The 21,152-nt window shown below is 45.1% G+C and overlaps 1 protein-coding gene across 1 annotated transcript; it reads right to left on the bottom strand.

Annotated features, from left to right (window-relative positions):
• Positions 1-1,844: 1,844 nt before the first annotated feature.
• On the bottom strand, positions 1,845-17,615 carry LOC144698327 (bone morphogenetic protein 2). The gene is made up of 4 exons (XM_078570287.1): positions 17,260-17,615; positions 13,922-14,522; positions 4,031-4,126; positions 1,845-3,940 (listed from the first exon to the last, which is right to left on the bottom strand). The coding sequence occupies exons 1-4, from the start codon at positions 17,549-17,551 to the stop codon at positions 3,823-3,825; spliced, it is 1,107 nt and encodes a 368-aa protein (XP_078426413.1). The 5' UTR covers positions 17,552-17,615; the 3' UTR covers positions 1,845-3,822.
• Positions 17,616-21,152: the final 3,537 nt, after the last annotated feature.

The raw sequence follows: 21,152 nt of genomic DNA, 5'->3' as shown, positions 1-21,152 counted from the left end.
GGCTGCCTCGAACCCCTCTCGCGTGGACACTGTTGGAGTCCAACTATGGCATCAACGATGGAGTTCAGCCCTTGCAGCAGCGCAGAAGCGATGTCCTGGACTAAGGTCTCCATGACGGCTGCCATCCTGCCAGTGCTGACCTCGGTGCGTTGGCAAGCTGGTGCTATCACCTCAGCCTGAAGATGGATGGACTCCTCCATCGTGCCTTGCAATCTGAGGAGTGCAGTGGCCATCCCTTCCTGATGTTCCCGAGCTTGCCTTTGCAGCTCCAGCAACTGTGACATGACCAAGTCCAGAGACTCATCATCTGACTCGGACTCAGCAAAGTTCTGGCCTCCAGCAGTCCTCTGAGTGCCGGGGACCTGGGAAGTCCCTGCCTCCGGCTGCTGTGGGTCAGAGAGTGCGATGTGCTCACCAGATTGTGATCCTGAGGCTACTCTGGAACTCGGTCCCATCGAGGTGTATGTCTCTGCGCTGGTGGAGGGTGTGGGTGAGCGCTGTGACAGGTCTTCACTGAAGGTGCCTTCAGATTCCTCTTCAGAGGTTTCTTTGGGGCTTGATTGAGGCCCTGGGTCATGGATTCCATTGGCTGTTTCTCAGAAGTGCCTGAGAAAGCAAGGGGAGATAATTAGTGCATGGCAGTGGCCTGTGAAACAGGACACATCACTCACAGCATGGTTGTCTGATGGACGTTGCACTGGATCCTCACTTGGTAGAGCTGCGCAGCCCTCACCATCAAGAGAAGAACGGCCCAGATCCTCACCGGCCAGCTGGATGGCTCTGTTTTCAAAGTCCGCGAGGACCTTGATTTCAGCCATTCCTCCACCGGTCTGCAACCTCTCCCTCTTGTTGTGTGCCAGCTTGTCCTGCATAAATAGAGATGGAGAGAGTGTAAGCAGGATGCCTGCCAGGCCAGATGATAAGTATTAAATAAAAACAAAAATAGCTGGAAAAGCTCAGCAGTTCTGACAGCATCTGTGGAGAGGAAGACAGAGTTAACGTTTCGAGTCTATGACTCTTCATCAGAACAGCTGAGCTTTTCCAGCTATTTTTGTTTTTATTTCAGATTTCCAGCATCCGCAGTATTTTGCTTTTATCTTAGATGATAAGTATGCCTGGCATGTGTGGGTGGTTAGTGGTCCCACGGACTGGATGAGGACAATGAGGGTGTGTATAAGAGAGTGAATGGTGATGTTTCTTGAATTGGCAGTGAGTGAGGGCCCTGTGGATGTGTGATGGGTTTGTGAGTGTGTGAGTAGAGTGATGAGAAGAGTGACTTACCCTGACAGCGGAGGAGGTCATTCGTGCTCTTGTGGCACTGAGTGGCTGTCCTCTTTTGCAGGGCATTGGTGCTGACCACCGTTTCCACCAACTCCCATGCTGTATTAGTGAGGTTGTTGCCATCCTGCTGCCAGAGCGAGGGTAGAGGACATCACGTCGGGCCTCCACTGTGCTCAAAAGATGCTCGAGGTTCGCGTCATTAAACCAGGAGGGCTGCAGCCTTTTTGCCTTTCAGGGCCATGTCTTCTTTGCAGCAGTCGTGGGCTGGAAGCACTGAGAGGTGTGCGCGTGGCTACATTTTAAATATGGTGTCCGGCATGATGAAGTGGCGAGATGATGGCGTGGTGGGCGAATGGGAGCCCGCCCACTATCGGAACAGTGTGTTTCCCAAAAATACATAATTAATGAGGCAGGATTGGAATTATACAACATGAAAAGCCACCATTGCGGCCGGCGGGTAAAATGTACTTTTTCCTGCCCGCTACCGCACTTAGTGCAAATCTGGGATGATTCCGCCCTATGTCTCCTCAGAGCAACTGCAAGAAAATAGTTTTGTTTTGTTTGTGAAAATGTTCTTTATTGAGTTCGGTACAGTTTATGCACTTTGTAAGCTTGTAACAGATTACAGGTTACATTACAGGATGTTAGTAGCGCCATGCAGTGAGGTTCGGTTCAGCACATTTCTTTGCCATAAAATGTTAAAGTATTAATGAGTCCGGGTCTTTTAGGAATGGGTTTGAGATGAAAAGGAGCTTGGTCATGATGTTCACTAAAACTTCAAGATTTAAGAACAACTCTGCCCAATTATGTGGAAAGGGGCTGTTGATTAAGGTACACTTAAAATATGCATGAATAGTATTGTGTACAGTTTTGGCCTCCTTATCTAAGGAAGGATATACTTGTCATAGAGGAAGTGCAATGGAGATTCACTAGACTAATCCCTGGGAGGGCAGGATTGTTGTATGAGAGAGATTGAGGAAACTGGGCCTGTATCTAGAGCTTTGAAGAATGAGAGGTGATCTCACTGAAACTTATAAAATTCAAACAGGTAGACGTGGATAGGGTTTCCCCTGGCTGGTGAGTCTCGACCCAAGGGTCACAGTCTCAGAATAAGGGGCAGGCCATTTAAGACTGAGATGAGGGGGAATTTCTTTACTCAGAGGGTGGTGAACCTTTGGAATTCTGTGCCCCAGAGGGCTTTGGAAGCTCAATCATTAAGCATGTTCAAAACAGAAATTAATAGATTTCTGGATACTAATGACATCAAAGAATATGGGGATAGTGGGGAAAAATGGCATTGAGCTAGATGATCAGCCATGATCTGTTTGAATGGCGAAGCAGGTTCGATTGGCCGAATGGCCTACTCCTACTCTTATGTAATTTCTCTACATACGTTGTAGAAATCAAGCAGATTGTGTTAGTGCTTGGGGTGTACAGCCAATCTAATATCCTTTGGGAAGCTAAAGTAGATGTAATCGGGAAGGATGTATCCCAACAATGATTGTTAACTAACAGCTTTGTTTAGTGAGAAATCTCGGCGATGGATAAAGACATACAGTGCTGAGCACCATGTTTCCAATGAACTCAAGAGAAAATGAGGTTAATCAAGATTAGAAGTCTATAGATTGTCGGAGGGAGGAAAGACAAACCAAGATAGTAGTTCCATAGCTTTGAAGTCCCAAGAGTTACATCAACTTGAAGGAATAAATCAAACTGCAATTTGAAACATGGGCTGAATTTTATGGGGCACCATGGTCCCTGTACCATCCCACCACCCCCACCCGGGCTAAAATATCAGGGGAAGCCACCCATGTTTCTGACGGCTGTCCCACAGCAATTTAACACTGGGAACAGCATCGCTTTAAGGTGAGAGGTGGGGTACCCTGTGGGGTATCTCCAAAGAGGCCAGGAGACCCCCAAAAAGAGGTACACCCCAACACTCCCACCCCCCCTGTTGCCCACCACCAGCTAGCCACTGAAGCTGTTGGGATTCCCGCATGGTGTGAACCTCTACCCACCGAGGTTAAAATACTGGTGGCAGCAGGAGGAGACCCTTAAGGGCCTCAGTAGGTCCAAGGGCAGGCAGGCCACCCAATGCCTACCACTGCGGCACCCCCCCTCCCCCCCAACGCACTTAAATTCTAGACAGGCTGGGGGCGAGCAAGTAGGTAGCGGGAAGGCCAGCTGCTAGATTTTACATGCGCCTCCCCACCCCACTTTCAAACCTGCTAGTGGGGGAGTGTAAAATCCAGCCCAATAAAACCTTAAAATCAGCAAATTCATGGAATTACTCACTATTCTAGCATTATGTTTCCAGTTTCAGTGAAGTGGCACTGGACCAATTTATTCAGTTGACTCTCATTGGTTTGGTTAATTACTCAGTCTATAAAGGTGTACTGTAAATAGTGTGATTATTATGCCAAGTACTTCCTAAAACATTATCTATTTATAGATTAATCCAATCATTTCTCTTGTGCTATATTTGTCATCTGGAATATGAAAATATACAGGTTGAATAATGTAGGGACAATTAGGGCAATCTTAATGGCATGCACAACTCTCAATACACATCTCTTTCAACCTCTCAATAAAAATATCTCCAGACTCTGTTGTGTGCATTACACTGACTGAAGAATATTCCTGTGGGATACAGTGCCACCTATGGGAAAAGAAATGGGACAAATTAATGGTCTGTCAATTTTTTAAAAATTGGAAACAGAGCAAGACAAAATTTGAGTGGTTGCCTTACCTTTGAGATGTGCTTATGTTTGGCTTGACAGTTCCCCATGCAGGGCTCGTTGTTATTGTTTTCTCTTTGTCGGAGATTGAACCAAAACAATGACCTCTGCGGGGAGAAATACAAAATGTAGATTCAGCTACAAAGTAAATCGTTCTGCAGTATATGTCAGGGTCATTAAAGCAGATAGTCTTCAAAGGTGTACTCTGATTATGCAGATTTCCTTAAGCCAGTGTCATAATTATTGTTTTATTTAATATGTAATGTACCTTTAAGAATAATACTTGTTAGGCAAGATCACACAATCTGTTGTAACCAATAGGAAAGTAGCGCGGGCTACCTCAGCAGTCAATGTAGAGATAGAGTTGGAGTTGAAAGCACACGTGTAGTTGCCACTGAGTACATTGTAAATAAACTTAAAGTTTCCACCCGAGAAGCACCTGCTGATCAACCCTATCACTAATAGTACAACTCGGGCACCCTACAACAAACTGGCATCGAGAATAAAATGGGATTGAACAGGAGAAATCAAGATAGAAAGAAATCAGCACTGTACCTCACCCAAGTGATTGTAAGTAGCAAGCTCCTTTAGAATTGAAGAAGTTATCCTCTCTCAAAATTCCACAATTTGGGAGAATTGATCCTTTTGAACTAACCAGAGACGTTTGGTGTCAATACATAGAACGCCTCACGTTCTTTTCTCAAGCGAACGAGATAACGGCGGAAGAGAAGAGGTGAGCGACCATCTTTAGTACTTGCGGGAGCAAAACCTATGGTTTGATTAGAAGTTTGACGGCAGCCAGTGCCCCAGATTTGAAGAATTTTGATGAATTGTTGGATCTCATGAAGGGTCACTTTCAACCCAAGTCATGATGCAGAGGTTCAGATTTAATTTGTGAAATAGAGCCCCAGGTGAGACGGTGTCATGCTACATGGCAAATTTGAAGCAGCTAGCGGAACATTGTGAGTTCAGTACAACTCTGAATGACATGATCAGAGATTGTTTAGTGTGTGGTGTGATGGAGGACACTATTCAGAAAAGATTATTGTCCGAAGTGAATCTGGATTTCACGCAGGTACCAGAGATAGCGCTGGCCGTAGAAAGTGCAGTAAGAGATTCAAAAGTATACAGGGTGTGCAAAATGGTGCCGTCCTCCACATCGGGCAGGAAACTTCTGCCGAAAGTGGCATGAGAAAGTGAGACTCCATTGATAAGCTGGAAACAGCCCCTGTCAGCCGAAGAATAAAGAAAAATAACTTGGCAGTGAAATCGAAGAACAATTTTAATAAAGGTGGAAACAATCAGTCTTTTAACGATTGGAAGTTTAAAAAATTCGAATGCTACTATTGTCATAGAAATGGATATATGATGAGGCAATGCAAGGAAAGATTCAAGCAGATCTGTAAGCAAAAGACGATGCCCAATGAAATCTACAATGTAAAAGAGCCTGAAACAACAAATTCAGACATTTACTCATTGTTTAATCTGAAAGTTGGAAAGACAGAACCAATATTTGTAACAGTGAAAGTAAATGGCAGATCTGTGAAAATGGAAGTGGACACAAGAGCTTCCGTTGCAGTAATTGGGGAACGTACCTTCAGATATTTGAATAATGGTGAACATCAATTAAGTTTAGAAGAAACAGCTGCCAAGCTAAAAACATATACAGATGAAGAAATTCAAGTAAAAGGCATAAGCAGAGTAACTGTCCATTATGGAAGCCAATCGGCAAAGCTACCAGTGTTGGTATTGAGAGGCAGAGGACCAAGCCTTCTAGGGTGAAATTGGCTAAGAGAAATCAACCTTGATTGGCCACTGAGGTTCCAAATGGAAGCTGGAAGCATTCCTGTTTTGAAAAAGGAGTGTGTAAGGACTCAACAACCTGAAGAAATGCAGCTGTCTTAAGCCAAACCCTGGAAGAACAGCAGAAGGAACTCAAAGAGACCCTGCTAGATGACAGTGTTTGAGATGAGGTGAGTAACTTTTGCAGGGAAAAATAAAACCTGTCGGAAGACATTCACACACTACAAGATTCCCTCAGGTCAAAATGTGTACCTCTGGAAAAGTATGAAGAGAAACAGAAAGAATTCAGACCCTCTCTGAACAAACTGAAGAATGAATTGGCAGAGAAGACAAACAATGTTCAATTTTCCAGGAGGCAGCAAACAACTACAAAAAAGAGATGGAAGAGCTGAAGAATCAGCGAAATGAAGCAAAGATGCTTTGGAAGCAATAGTCACAGAATTTCCCGAGAAACAGACAGATAATGAAGTTTTGGGAGACTCAGCCACTGGGCTCAGACAAGTTGAGTTTGCATCTGAGAGAAGTCTGGCCAATAGTAAAGTCAAAAAAAAGGCCGAGATTAAAGTCTGTGCTAAAAAAAATGAAAAGTGCACGTTCCAAGCGAGGGAGGTAAACCATCTGGGTCACCGGGTAGATTCATAGGGCCCCCACCTGGTTGAGTAGAAAATGAGAGCCATACGAGAGGCACCTACGCCAAAGAGCGGTTCAGAGCTCAAATCATTCCTAGGAATAATCAACTATTATGGGTGATTCTTACCCAATTTGTCTAGCGTGCTGCTCCCCACTGCATTCTCTGCTCAAAAAGAACCAACGTTGGTCTTGGGAGGCACCCCAGAAAGAAGCTTTCATAAAGATGAAATAATTGTTGCACTCGTCCAATCTATTAGTGCGTTATGACCAGATGGAAGAATTGGTGCTGACATGTGACGCATCTCCCTACGGAAAGGGAGCAGTGCTCTCTCATTGGATGGATGATGGCACGGAATGGCCAATGGTTTACGTATCAAGCAGGCTCACTGCAGCGGAAAAGGGACACTCGCAGATAGAAAAAGAAGACCTCTCCATCATCTTTGGTGTCAAGAAATTTCACCAGTACGTACACGGCTGCCATTTTACAATCATTTCAAACCATTGCTAGGATTGTTTAGTGAGGGCAAAGCTATACCACCCATAGCCTCAGTAAGAATACAATGATGGGCTTTAATTCTGGCAACATACGAATACACTTTCGTACATAGGTCTGGCAACCAAATCGCAAATGCCGATGTCCTTAGTCGTTTGTCTTTACAAGAAAATGATGAGTGTGTCCCAGTTCCACAGGAACTTGTTTTAGTGTTAAATTTCTTAGATTCCTCGTCAGTATGTGCTCGACAGATCAGAGACTGGACAAGTCGGGGCCCAGTCCTATCTCAAGTACAAGAACAAGTGCTACATGGTTGGTCACAGGAGCCCGTATTTGACTAAATGAAACCGCACTTCAACAGAAGACATGAAATAACCAGCCAGGATGGCATCTTATTGTGGGGAACACGAGTGATAGTTCCTCCAAAGGGAAGGGAGCCACTTTTAATTCAACTACACAGTGCCCATCCAGGAATTTCCCGAATGAAGACCATATGTATGGGATAGATGGCGAATAGAGAGTCTAGTAAAGCACTGTGTGCAATGTCAACAACTGCAAAAGTTGCCAGTGACAGCTCCATCACACCCATGGGAGTGGCCAGGTAGCCCCTGGGTGCGGTTACACATTCACTACGTTAGACCTTTCCTGGGAACAATGTTTCTGCTCATTGTCAATGCCCATTCAAAATGGTTGGACATATATGAGGTGAAGTCGTCAACGTCGGGTACTACAATTGAGAAACTACGTCAGAGTTTTGCCATTCACGGACTGCCAGAAGTAGTCGTTTCCGATGACGGCACAGCATTTACGAGTGCTGAGTTACAATGGTTTATCAGCCTCAACGGTATCACTCATGTGAAAACTGCACCGTACCATCCTTCCTCAAACGGACTGGCCAAAAGGGCAGATCAAACATTCAAGACAGGCATGAAAAAGCTAACTGGCAATTCCTTGGCATCCAAGCTAACACGCTTTCTTTTTCATTACAGGACTACCCCTCACACAGCAACAGGTGTCACACCTGCGGAGTTATTGTTGAAACACTGTCTCAGGATGAGATTGAGCTTAATAATGCCGAATTTAGACGGTAAGTTGGAAAGGAGTCAAGGAATCCAGAAAACTAGACATGACTGGCATAATTGTGAAAGGAAAGTTACCATGGGAGAGCTGGTATACGTGAAAAACTTTGGAGAAGGACCAAACTGATTACCGGGTGAAATAAGTGCATTAACTGGACCTCTATCTTACCACATGGAGGTGGAAGGCCGGATCATCCGTAAACATGTGGACCATCTAACGAAGAGAGACAAATCACCAAGATTTGGTTCCACCAGTGATCATGACTGCGTCTGCATTTCCTGTTGAGGATACTCAACCCAGGATTGACATGTCTGATGTTCCTGTAAGAGTTGAGGATACAGAACTGCATTGCCCACCCAAGCACCTGATGTTCAGGCAACTCCGGAAAAGGAGGTTCCTGACAAAGAATCTGAAGTTGTGAAGCTGCGACGTTCCACATATACCAGGAAACCACCTGAAAGACTGAACTTGTAAATTCCTTAACCAGTGTAAATATTATGGTGACTTGAATAATATGTACTTGTAAATATAATATATATAGCCAAGTTAAAGGGGGAGGAATGTAGTAACTATGGTTTTATTTGGTGTGTAATGTACCTTTAAGAATAAGATCACATGATCTGTAGTAACCAATAAGAGAGTAGTGTGGGCTACCTTAGCAGGCAGTGTAGAGATAAAGTTGGAGTTGAAAGCCCATGTGTAATTGCTGCTGAGTAAGTTGTAAATAAACTTAAAGTTCCCACCCAAGAAGTATCTGCTGATCAACTCTATCACTAATAGAAGCATAGAAAATAGGAGCAGGAGTAGGCCATTCAGCACTTCAAGCCTGCTCCACCATTCATTACGTTCAAGGCTGATCATCCAACTCAATAGCCTGCTCGTGCTTTCTCCCCATATCCTTTGATCCCTTTCGCTCCAAGAGCTATATCTAATTCCTTCTTGAAAACATGAAATGTTTTGGCCTCAACTACTTTCTGTGGTAATGAATTCCACAGGCTCACCACTCTATGGGTGAAGAAATTTCTCCTCATCTCAGTCCTAAATGGTTTACCCCGTATCCTCAGACTGTGACCCCTGGTTCTGGACTCCCCCACCATCGGGAACATCCATCCTGCATCTACCCTGTCTAGTCCTGTTAGAATTTTATAGGTTTCTATGAGATCCCCCTCATTCTTCTGAACTCCAGCGAATATAATCCTAACCGACTCAATTTCTCCTCATACGTCAATCCCGCCATCCCAGGAATCAGTCTGGTAAACCTTCGCTGCACTTCCTCTATAGCAAGAGCATCCTTCCTCAGATAAGGAGACCAAAACTGCACACAATATTCCAGGTGTGGTCTCACCAAGGCCCTGTATAATTGCAGCAATACATCCCTGCTCCTGTACTCGAACCCTCTCGCTATGAAGGCCAACATACCATTTGCCTTCTTTACCACCTGCTGCACCTGCATGCTTACCTTCAGCGACTGGTGTATGAGGACAACCAGGTCTCGTTGCACATTCCCCTCTCTCAATTTATAGCCATTCAGATAATAATCTGCTTTCCTGTTTTTGCTACCAAAGTGGATAACCTCACATTTATCCACATTATACTGCATCTGCTATGCATTTGCCCACTCACTCAGCTTGTCCAAATCACACTGAAGCATCTCTGCATCCTCCTCACAGCTCACCCTGCCACCCAGCTTTGTGTCATCTGCAAATGTGGAGATATTACATTTAGTTCCCTCATCTAGTACAACTCGGTCACCCTACAACAGTCAGGTTGCACTAAAACTGGAGTTAGATGTGTATTCAGTGTTTTTCAGTGTTAGCTGTGACTCAGTAGTAGCACTCTCACCTCCAAGTCAGAAGGTTCTGGGGTCAAATGTCACTCCAGAAACTTTGAGCACATAATTTAGGTTAACAGTGCAGGATGAGGGAGTGCTGCATTGTCAGGGCTGCGTGGTTTGGCTGAGACATTAAACTGCGGCCCCCATCTACCAAAGGTAAATTATGAAAGAAAACTAGCATGAAATGTAAAAACTGATAGCAAAAGCGTCTACAAGTATATAAAAGGAAAGAGAGTAACTAAAGTGAATGTTGGTCCCTTGGAGGATGAGACTGGGGAGTTAATAGTGGGGAACGCAGAAATGGCAGAGACTCTTAATCAATATTTTGCCTCAGTTTTCACGGTGGAGGACACTAATACCATCTTAATAAAGGGGTAGTGCAGAGGGTATAGAGAAGAAGGAACTTAGAACAATTATCATCACGAGAGAAAAAGTAATGAGCAAACAATTGGGGTTAAAGGGTGACAAGTCCCCAGGAGCTGATGGCCTACATCCCAGGGTCTTAAAGGAAGTGGCAGTGGAGATAACGAATGCATTGGTAATAATATTCCAAAATTCCCTGGATTCTGGAAAGGTATCAGTGGATTGGAAAAATGCTTATATAACGCCCTTATTCAAAAAGGGTGGCAGAAAGTAGGAAACTATAGACCAGTTAGTTTAACGTCTGTCATTGGGAAATTGTTGGAATCCATTATTAAGGAAATAGTAATGGGGCATTTGGAAAATGCAATCCATTAGAGTCAGCATGGTTTTATGAAGAGTAAATCGTGTTTGACTAATTTGCTAGAGTCCTTTGAAGATGTGACAAGCAAAGTGGATAATGGGAATCCTGTAGATGGAGTATATCTGGACTTCCAGAAAACCTTTGATAAGGTGCTGCACAAAAGATTAATACACAAGATAAGAGCACACAGAGTTAGGGGTAATATATTAGCTTGGATAGAGGATTAACTAACCAACAGAAAGCAGAGTCGGGATAAATGGGCCTTTTTCTGGATGGCAAGCTGTAGCTAGTGGGGTGCAACAGGGTTCGGTCCTTGGGCCCCAACTATTTACAATCTATATTAATGACTTGGATACAGGGATAGAAGGTACTATAGCTAAATTTGCAGATGACACCAAAATAGGTGGGAAAGTAAGTTGCAATGAAGAAATAAGAAATTTACAAATGGTTATGGACAGATTAGGTGAATGGACCAAAATTTGGCAGATGGAGTTTAACGTGGATAAACGTGAGGTTATCCATTTTGGTTGGAAGAATAAAAAGGTGACTTATTATTTAAATGGAGAGAAACTTCAGAATGCTTCAGTGCAGAGGGATCTGGGTGTCCTGGTGCATGAATCGCTGAAAGGTAGTTTGTAGGTACGGCAGGTAATAAGGAAGGCAAATGGAATTTTGGCAGTTATTGCTAAAGGAATAGAGTATTAAAATAGGGAAGTGTTGTTGCAACTGTACAAGGCATTCGTGAGACCGCACCTGGAGTACTGTGCACAGTTTTGGTCTCCTTACTTGAGGAAGGATGTAGTTGCATTGGAGGCGGTTCAGAGGAGGTTCACTAGATTGATTCTAGAGATGCGGGGCTTGTCTTATCAGGAGAGATTGAGCAGTTTAGGCCTATACCCACTTGAGTTTAGAAGGATGAGAGGAGATCTAATTGATGTATATAAGATGCTAAAGAGGATAGACAAAGTAGACGTGAAGCGAACGTTTCCCCTTGTGGGGCATTCTAGAATGAGAGGCCATTGTTTTAGGCTAAGGCTTAGGTTAAATCAGAGATGATGAGGAATTATTTTTCTCAAAGGGTCGTGAATCTGTGGAATTCACGACCTCAGAGTGCAGTGGATGCTGGGACGCTGAATAAATTTAAGGAGGAGATAAACAGATTTTTAATTAGTAACAGGTTGAAAGGTTATGGAGAGAGGGCGGGAAATTGGAGTTGAGGCCGAAATGAGTTCAGCCATGATCGTATTGAATGGCGGGGCAAGCTCGAGGGGCTGAATTGCCTACTCCTGCTCCTAGTTCTTATGTTCTTATGTTCTCAGATGGATGTAAAAGATACCATCATACAATTTCAAAGGATATTTGTTCCTCAACCGTCATCACTAAAACTACCTTTTTCTTCTTTTTTTTTAATGCTTTCACAGGATGTGGGTGTCACTGCTAGCCTTGTATTTTTATTACCCATCCCTAATTGCCCTTGAGAAGGTAGTGAGCCGCCTTCTTGAACCGTTGCAATCCATGTTTGTAGGACCTTGTTGCTTGTAGGACCTTGTGCACAAATTGACTGCTATTATTCCTTACATTACCATAGTGACTGCAATACAAGGGCTGGATTTTCAAAGGGCCATGGGTTGGGACCCAGTGCAGGCAGGAATTCAAATTCCTGGTCTCAAGGTCATGTTGGGATCCCAACATCTCCAGGAAAGTGTTGGATTTTCAAGGGTTCTGCAAGGTGGAGGGAGTGGGAAACACAGTGATTGCCCATTAACTTGAGCTCATTAAAGAGCTCATTAAGAGGCCTGTCCATCCGGCGCTGCAATTTTCAATTTTTTGAGGGGGGCAAACCAGAACAGTCTTGTGCACAGTTGTTGGCTTTCTCGTGGGACCCAAGCAGGTTTCCTTGTAGTTGATATTTATTCAAATGTGTGGGATCAATTAGCGCTGGCCATTTTCCGCTGCATTCGACCTAATGAACTGTCTGCTCTAATTGGCAAAGCAATGTCAACCCCCGAAATGGCTGTCAATTGCTTTTGCTGCTGGTACCAGGCAGACAGGTCTCACCTTCTGGAGGCACTGAGAGCCACTGAACTCATCTCCTGGTCAATGAGGCCATTTACATTTAAAAATAGCATTGCAAGAGCGACAAATCTTGAGTACAGGTTCGGAACCCTGGGCAATGGGTTCCAGACCCTGATTTTAAAATCCAGCCCCAAAAGCTCTTCAATAATTATAACGTGTTTTGGGATGTCCTGAGGTCATCAAGGTGCTTTTGATTTGCAAGTTCTTACTTTCTTTCTCTGAGTTGGTGAGAGGTCGGCGTTCTGCCTTGATTTTATTTTGACCATAATTGCACCTGCTAATTTGCTGCAAAACTAAAACCCAGAAATAGTCTATACAAAGAGCCCAGCAACATTTACCTTTGCCCCCACCGAGACTGGACATTTTGGCTACTGCACCCAAACACCATCAAATGTAAATAATGGTCCGTGAATGAATGGGAGGTTTATGCAGGGCCACACTTCCCTCAATGATAATTTGATGGCGGCCAGCAGTAAAGAGCACCTCAAGGAGAGGCACTTCATGGGCCGCTTGTAGCAGGCTCCATCATTGAAGTCCAGAATCAAGTGGGAAAGCCAGAAGGGAAGTTCCTGAGGTTTACTAGCTAATGTTCTTGAAGTTTTCTTCAAAGATTTTTTGCATAATTATTTTTAATTTGAATTTTGCTGAAAAGAGAGACATGTTGCCTCAACCAAAACTCATATAGTTTCTTACGCTCACTGGAGACAAGCAGGACCTTGGATGAGATACTGTAGAAATTCTGGTGACCATACAGACATGCTTTCAGGTGAGGAGTATATAGAGAAAATTAGAAACTTCAGTTATGTGATGGCACTGGAGAATCTGGGACTGCTTTCTTTATAAGCGTGGTGGAAGCAGATTCAATTGTACCTTTCAAAAGGGAATTTGGTAAATACTTGTAAAGGACTTTGAAAAGGAAGATAAAATGGAGGGGGTTATGGAGAAAGAACAGGGGAGTGAGACAAATTGGGAAGCTCTTTCAAAAAGCTGGCACAGGAACAGGTTATAAGACTTCATTCTGTGCTGAATGGTTCTATAATTCTATAAAATATAATAAAAAATAACATGCAGAATGTGAGCACTGTCCCAGGCCAGAATATTTTATATTTTTCTAAGTGTTGGATGATGAGCGGGAATGGTGTTGGGAGGGAGGGCGGAAAGCAGGAAGATTAAAAAAAGGTTCAAAAAGAAGAATTGGTCCACTTCCCTCCAAAAAAAGTCATACTAGATCATACTAGAGCCAGTACTGGTTTAGGACTCACCTGCAGACATTAGCATAGAAACCCTGTGGTTCCAAGATCCAGTCATTTAACTTCAAAGACTGGAAGCTCACATACTGCGGGTGCAGGCTGCACATTCCGGCAATATCCCTGCTGGGCGAGGGTTTCCACCTCTGTTCCCTGGAACTCTGCTGGATGTTCCTGCTGCTCCGCGGATTTGCCAACTTTCTCCTTTCTGACAGTGCCAACCGATAGGCAACGAGCAGTGGTTCATCCTGAGAGCTGGTGTCGAGACAGTAGAGGTTCTGAGTCAAAGCATCGTGCAATACCAGACTCCCACTGTCGTCGGTAAACTGGAACTGAAATCCTATCACATCCACTGCCCACTGCCTCAAGATGGTGGAAACATTAAAGGTGTCATAGCCAGAGAATGGCAGCTCACTCAGATTCAAAATCTTCTTGTCCAGCGGATCGCTAATGGTCAGGTTGTTCCCTTCCAAACCTATATTATGTACTGTTACGTTGACTGTCAGCGACTTTGGGTGGAGAGTTCTCCGCAGTAGCACCAGCTCTGCTGCCACCATGGAGGGCTTGAGCTTGGATATGTTAAACCATATCCATCCTGGATTGTCATATTCAGGAACTAAAGTAAACATAGACAAAAACAGTGGAAATTTATCAGCATGAGGTGTATTCAATTCTTTAATAAAAAATCTCCTTTTGCTACACTTCCATTATCCATCCTGTTCTAATGTTTCAATGCATTACAGGCACAATATAAATGCAAGTAGTTGCTGTTACCGTGTTAACAGCAGGATGTTTGTATTTGAATTGGCTTTCTTGGTCCTCTCCTTAGGCACATTTTTCAGATAAATCAGTAGATTATTGTAAAAAGGAGAAACAAAATCAAACATTCAAAGATGTATTAAATTCACAATATTGAAGTATCTCTGTTTCTTGATCAAATTTTTCAATCTCTTTACTACTGCTTTACCCGACTCTGGATTACTTTATTAGATAATTCTCATTTCCATTTTCTCTTCTTCAGCCACTTCTCCACTTCACGATTGATACCCTGTTCTACCATTAAGGTCAATGGAGATGCAGCGACAATGAGCTTTGGTTTCTTTTATTGTTACTCTTTCCGAGTACACATTGGCAATGGAGAATTTGCCCAATGCACTGCATGCACTAGGAAAATATCCCCCTAGGTATGTTTGCTTTCCATGTTTCAAACTACTCAGTTGTGGCATTCTCATCTCAGAGTCACAAGGCTGCGGGGATCTAGAGACTTTTGCACATATTCTATGCTAACTCTTTGGTGCAGTGTGGAGGGAATGTTGCACTGTTGGAGCTGCCGCTTTTTGGATGAGACATTAAACCGAAGCCCCAATACCTGAGTAGGTTATTCATCAGCTTTATCAGAACCTTTTGAGGTTTCGAGTCAGTGTTCAGTTATAGACAATATTGAGATTGATAATGAGGTATTTGCCTCTTGTGCAACGTAAACAAGGATATAAAAACAAAAAACTGTGGATGCTGGAAATCCAAAACAAAAACAGAAATACCTGGAAAAACTCAGCAGGTCTGGCAGCATCGGCAGAGAAGAGCAAAGTTGACATTTTGAGTCCCCATGACCCTTCAAGTGAACTAAGTAAAAATAGGAAAGGGGTGAAATATAAGCTGGTTTAGAGTAGGGGAGGGGGGGGAGAGAGAGAGAGAAGGGGGTGGGGAGAAGTGGGGGGCGGTTGTTGGGACAAGCAGCCAGTGATAGGAGGAGATAACCAAAAGATGTCACAGACAAAAGAACAAAGAGGTGTTGAAGGTGGTGATATTATCTAGAGGAATGTGCTAATTAAGAGTGGAGAGCAGGACAAGCAAGGTACAGATAGCTCTAGTGGGGGTGGGCTGAAATAAGACTAAAAGGGCATAAAAGGTATAGATAAACGATGAGTGGAACTACATTTAAAAATAATGGAAATAGGTGGGAAAAGAAAAATCTATATAAATTATTGGAAAAAACAAAAAGGAGGGGGAAGAAACAGAAAGGGGGTGGGGATGGAGGAGGGAGTTCAAGATCTAAAATTGTTGAACTCAATATTCAGTCCGGAAGGCTGTAAAGTGCCTCGTTGGAAGATGAGGTGCTATTCCTTCAGTTTGCGTTGAACTTCACTGGAACAATGCAGCAAGCCAAGGACAGACATGTGGGCAAGAGAGCAGGGTGGAGTTAAAATGGCAAGCGACAGGGAGGTCTGGGTAATGCTTGCGGACAGACCGAAGGTGTTCTGCAAAGTGGTCACCCAGTCTGCGTTTGGTCTCTCCAACGCAGAGGAAACTGCATTGGGAGCAACGAATGCAGTAGACTAAGTTGAAGGAAGTGCAAGTGCAATGCTGCTTCACTTGAAAGGAGTGTTTGGGCCCTTGGACGGTGAGGAGAGAGGAAGTGAAGGGACAGGTGTTGCATATTCTCTCCTAACCGTCCAAGGGCTCAAACACTCCTTCCAATTGAAGCAGCATTTCACTTGCACTTCCTTCAACTTAGTCTACTGCATTCGTTGCTCCCAATGCGGTTTCTTCTACCAACCTATTTCCATTATTTTTAAATGTAGTTCCACCCATCGTTTATCTATACTTTTTATGCCCTTTTAGTCTTATTTCAGCCCACCCCCACTAGAGCTATCTGTACCTTGCTTGTCTTGCTCTCCACTCTTAATTAGCACATTCCTCTAGATAATATCACCGCCTTCAACACCTCTTTGTTCTTTTGTCTGTGACATCTTTTGGTTATCTCCTCCTATCACTGGCTGCTTGTTCCAACAACGCCCCCCCCAACCTTCTCCCCCCACCCCCTCCACCCCCTTCTCTCCCCCCCACCCCCCCCGCCCCCAAATCAGCTTATATTTCACCCCTTTCCTATTTTTACTTAGTTCTGTTGAAGGGTCATGAGGACTCGAAACGTCAACTTTGCTCTTCTCCGCCGATGCTGCCAGATCTGCTGAGTTTTTCCAGGTATTTCTGTTTTTGCAACGTAAACAAGGCCCCGTTGCTATTTTCAAGAAATGTTTTAATCTTCCACTTACTGAGGATGCCATCAGATGTTTTTAATATATTGTGCTCCTGATCATTCTTTTCCTTCAATGACCTTGATCATTTTTTTTATGCTTAAAAAAGGGCCAGTAATTCGAAATAAACAAATTTTTAATCTCCAATTTTTCCTTCCTTCCCTCCTTATGTGGATGCAGCTGGATCCATGCTCGATCATTCACGGTAAATAACAAGGCAAAAAGAGAATTTAGTGCTAAAAATAAGTTTGACTGAAGTAGCTTAATTGACTTGAGACACGCAAGCTGTCTACAGAATTAATTTATAATACATTGTACCTTTGATACTCCGGAAGCTTTGGACCAGAGTTCCCTCAGTTGCAGTGGAGTCCTTGGTCTCCGATGAGCTGAGTTGCTGATAGATCAGTCTCATGTAAGGGTGAAGCTTGGTACGTCGTGGAAATGTAAGTGTGTTTATATGTAACATCTCCAAAATAGCCTTACTGAACGGTTGCTGTATCTGATCACTGTTTGCATAGCAATTCATCTCTGATGCCAAGAAGCAGATGAGCAACAAAGATCCAGAAAGAAAGCTGAACGGTCCCATTGGCATTTTGTTTCCTAAACTCATTTTTTCCCTAGCGCACCCTTGGCTGATTGCTGTGTGTGCCGTGAGCCTATAAGAACAGGGTGCCGAGTAATAATGAACTCCAGCCAGGAAACTGTTGTAATTAATTGCAAATTCTTGAAACATTTGGCAGGTTTTGAAACTCATTAGTAGCATTAAGAAACTGCAGGAAATCTGCAGTGAGCCCCCCAGGGACTGAGAAATATGTTTGGAGTGCAGTTAAACATAGAAATAGAAATAGACACTGAAAAGCTTTACTGGTGGGTGATCAATTAGCACTCCAAACAGTTTCAGTTCAATTCCTACTTTGTTTTCTTTCTAAATATATTTTTCCTTGTCCTTTATGGGCTTCCTGTGTCACATCCCATTCTGGCTAAAAACAATTGAATGAGCTGCTTCAAGATGTCTGCCAAAGGCCTCATTGTAGCCTAGTGACTTCCAGGAGGGCATGGAAAGAATTAGGGGAGCAAGACGAACTGGATAACTCTTTCAAAAAGCCGACATAGGCATGATGGGCTGAATGGCCTTCTTCAATGCTGTAAGATTCTATATTTCTCTCACCAGTTTTCCCTCCATCCCAATTTTGGTGTGAGGAGCAGGCTGTAGGAGCTTCCAGTAGGGTTGTCAACTCTCCTGGAATGGCCAGGGGTCTACTGGAATCAGCATCAATCTTGTGTTGGCTAAAGAAAGCAATCTGAGAGATTTTAAAACAGTATTTTAAACAAATCAGTCTCATAATTCATCATCAGCAACCACCAAGAAGGTGAAAGACATGACAACTCCCATCATGAGGCATTCCCACTCAGCGGTATCACATCCAGCGCTGCATTGCCCAAACCAATTCAAACATTAAACTGAAAAGGAAGGCAAGAGGGACTTTAGCAGGCTGCAATGGGGTTGTTGGGGATTGAATTTAATTGAGGGATCGGGCGCAAGCAGCAAGGGTTGGTCCGAGTGGAATAGGCACAAGCGGGGATTTGGATCACTTCATTTCATGAAAAACAAAAATTGGCTTAGTTGTAGGGGGCAGAGGGTGATGACAGAAGACTGCTTTAGTGACTGGAAGCTCGCATCCAGTGGCATACCACAGGGATCTGTGCTGGGTCCCCTATTGTTCATCATTTACATAGAACGACATAGAAAACAATGTGGGGGGTAGGATTAGGAAATTTGCGGATGACACAAAGATTGGCCGGGTGGTTAACAGTGAGGTTGAGTATCTTGGGCTACAGGAAGATATAGACGGGATGGTCAAATGGGCAGATAAGTGGCAGATGGAATTTAACCCTGAAAAGTGTGAGGTGATACACTTTGGAAGGAGTAATTTGACAAGGAAGTATTCAATGAACGGCATGACACTAGGAAGTTCTGAAGAACAAAGGGACCTTGGCGTGTGTGTCCATAGATCTCTGAAGGCAGAGGGGCATGTTAGTGGGGTGGTGAAAAAGGCATATGGGACACTTGCCTTTGTCAATCGAGGCATAGATTACAAAAGTAGGGAGGTCATGTTGGAGATGTATAGAACCTTGGTGAGGCCACAGCTGGAGTACTGTGTGCAGTTCTGGTCGCCACATTATAGGAAGGATGTGATTGGAGGGGGTGCAGAGGAGATTCACCAGGATGTTGCCTGAGATGAAACATTTAAGTTATGAAGAGAGGTTGGATAGACTTGGGTTGTTTTTGTTGGAGCAGAGAAGACTGAGAGGCGACCTGATCGAGGTGTACAAGATTATGAGGGGCATGGACAGGGTGGATAGGGAGCAGCTGTTCCCCTTAGTTGAAGGGTCAGTCACGAGGGGACACAAGTTCAAGGTGATGGGCAGGAGGTTTAGGGGGGATGTGAGGAAAAACTTTTTTACCCAGAGGGTGGTGACAGTCTGGAATGCACTGCTTGGGAGGGTGGTGGAGGCGGGTTGCCTCACATCCTTTAAAAAGTACCTGGATGAGCACTTGGCACATCATAACATTCAAGGCTATGGGCCAAGTGCTGGTAAATGGGATTAGGTAGGTAGGTTAGATGTTTCTCATGTGTCGGTGCAGACTCGATGGGCCGAAAGGCCTCTTCTGCACTGTGTGATTCTGTGATTCTGGAGGGAGAGAGAAAAGAATTTACACCTCGGTTTTAGCAGCTTTAAATATCCCTGTTTGAAACCATGGTGTTGGCTCTTGCAACGAGCCCCTTAAGAGTGAGTAAAGTTTTTTTCCCTCTAAACTTTATCCACTGCCCCCCAACTTCCCACGGTATCCCCCGCCCCCCTCCAACTCCCCACGGTATCCCCTGTCCCCCAACTTCCCATGGTATCTCCCGCCCCCCAACTTCCCATGGTATCTCCCGCCCCCCAACTCCACATGGTATCCCCCACCCTCCAACTCCCCACGGTATCCCCCGCCCCCCAACTCCACACGGTATCCCCCGCCCTCCAACTCCCCACGGTATCCCCCGCCCTCCAACTCCCCACGGTATCCCCTGCCCCCCAACTCCACACGGTATCCCCCGTCCCCCAACTTCCCACGGTATCCCCCGCCCCCCAACTCCACACGGTATCCCCCGCCCCCCAACTTCCCATGGTATCCCCCGCTCCCCAACTCCACACGGTATCCCCCGCCCCCCAACTTCCCACGATATCACACGCCCCCCAACTTCCCACGGTATCCCCCGCCCCCCAACTCCACATGGTATCCCCCGCACCCCCAGCTCCACACGGTATCACACGCCCTCCAACTCCCCACGGTATCCCCTGCCCCCCAACTTCCCACGGTATCCCCCGGCCCCCAACTTCCCATGGCATCCCCCACACCCCAACTTCCCACGGTATTCCCCCGCCCTCCCCAACTCCCCACGGTATCCCCTACCCCCAACTCCCCATGGAACTCCCATCCCCTGAAGGCCTGAACACCCCCCCACCGAACCGACTCAACCCAACCCCACCCCCGACCCAACCTACCCCCAACACCCCACATGAGGTCTGACCTGCCCACAGCTCCCCCCCACCCCCCAACCATCCAGCCCGGGGGCCAAACTAACCCCCACCCCTCACTGAGGTCTAACCACCCACCGCTCCATTCCTCCCCGAGGTCCAACCACCCCCACCACACCAACCCTCCACACCCCACCGCAGCCCCCCCAACTCACTTGTGGCCCCATCCCCCTCGAGACCCCACCCCTCCAAGGTCAACCCTCCCATCTCATCCCCGAAGTCTGATCTCCCCCGAGGCCTCACCCGCACCCCCCCCCGCCCACAACCGAGGCCTCACCTCTCTTCCCCAAGTCCTGACCCTCCCAACCTCCGATCCTCCCCACCATCACCCAAATCCTAACCACTTACCTTAGGCATTTACCCTCTCCCTGGTCTCAAGGACCTTTAAATTTCATGGGGAGGAGCAGCAGGGGTCGAATGTATACAGAGGCAGCTGCCCATGTAAAAGTGCAGCTGCATTCAAACAGATCCAATTTCCATTACTGGCATTTCCAAAACACAATGGGCAGAATATTCAGGTCAGCATATGGGTGCACCCCTGACCCGCTTGAGCATAAAATAGCAGGTCCCGATGTTATCCTGTGCTCCCGTGATATTTTGGTCAGTGGGCACGTGCATAAGTCGGA

The sequence above is a fragment of the Cetorhinus maximus genome, chromosome 2, assembly GCF_964194155.1.
Source record: "Cetorhinus maximus chromosome 2, sCetMax3.hap1.1, whole genome shotgun sequence".
In the NCBI taxonomy this organism is placed as follows: Eukaryota; Metazoa; Chordata; class Chondrichthyes; order Lamniformes; family Cetorhinidae; genus Cetorhinus; species Cetorhinus maximus.
This window is presented reverse-complemented; position numbering and strand designations above follow the sequence as displayed.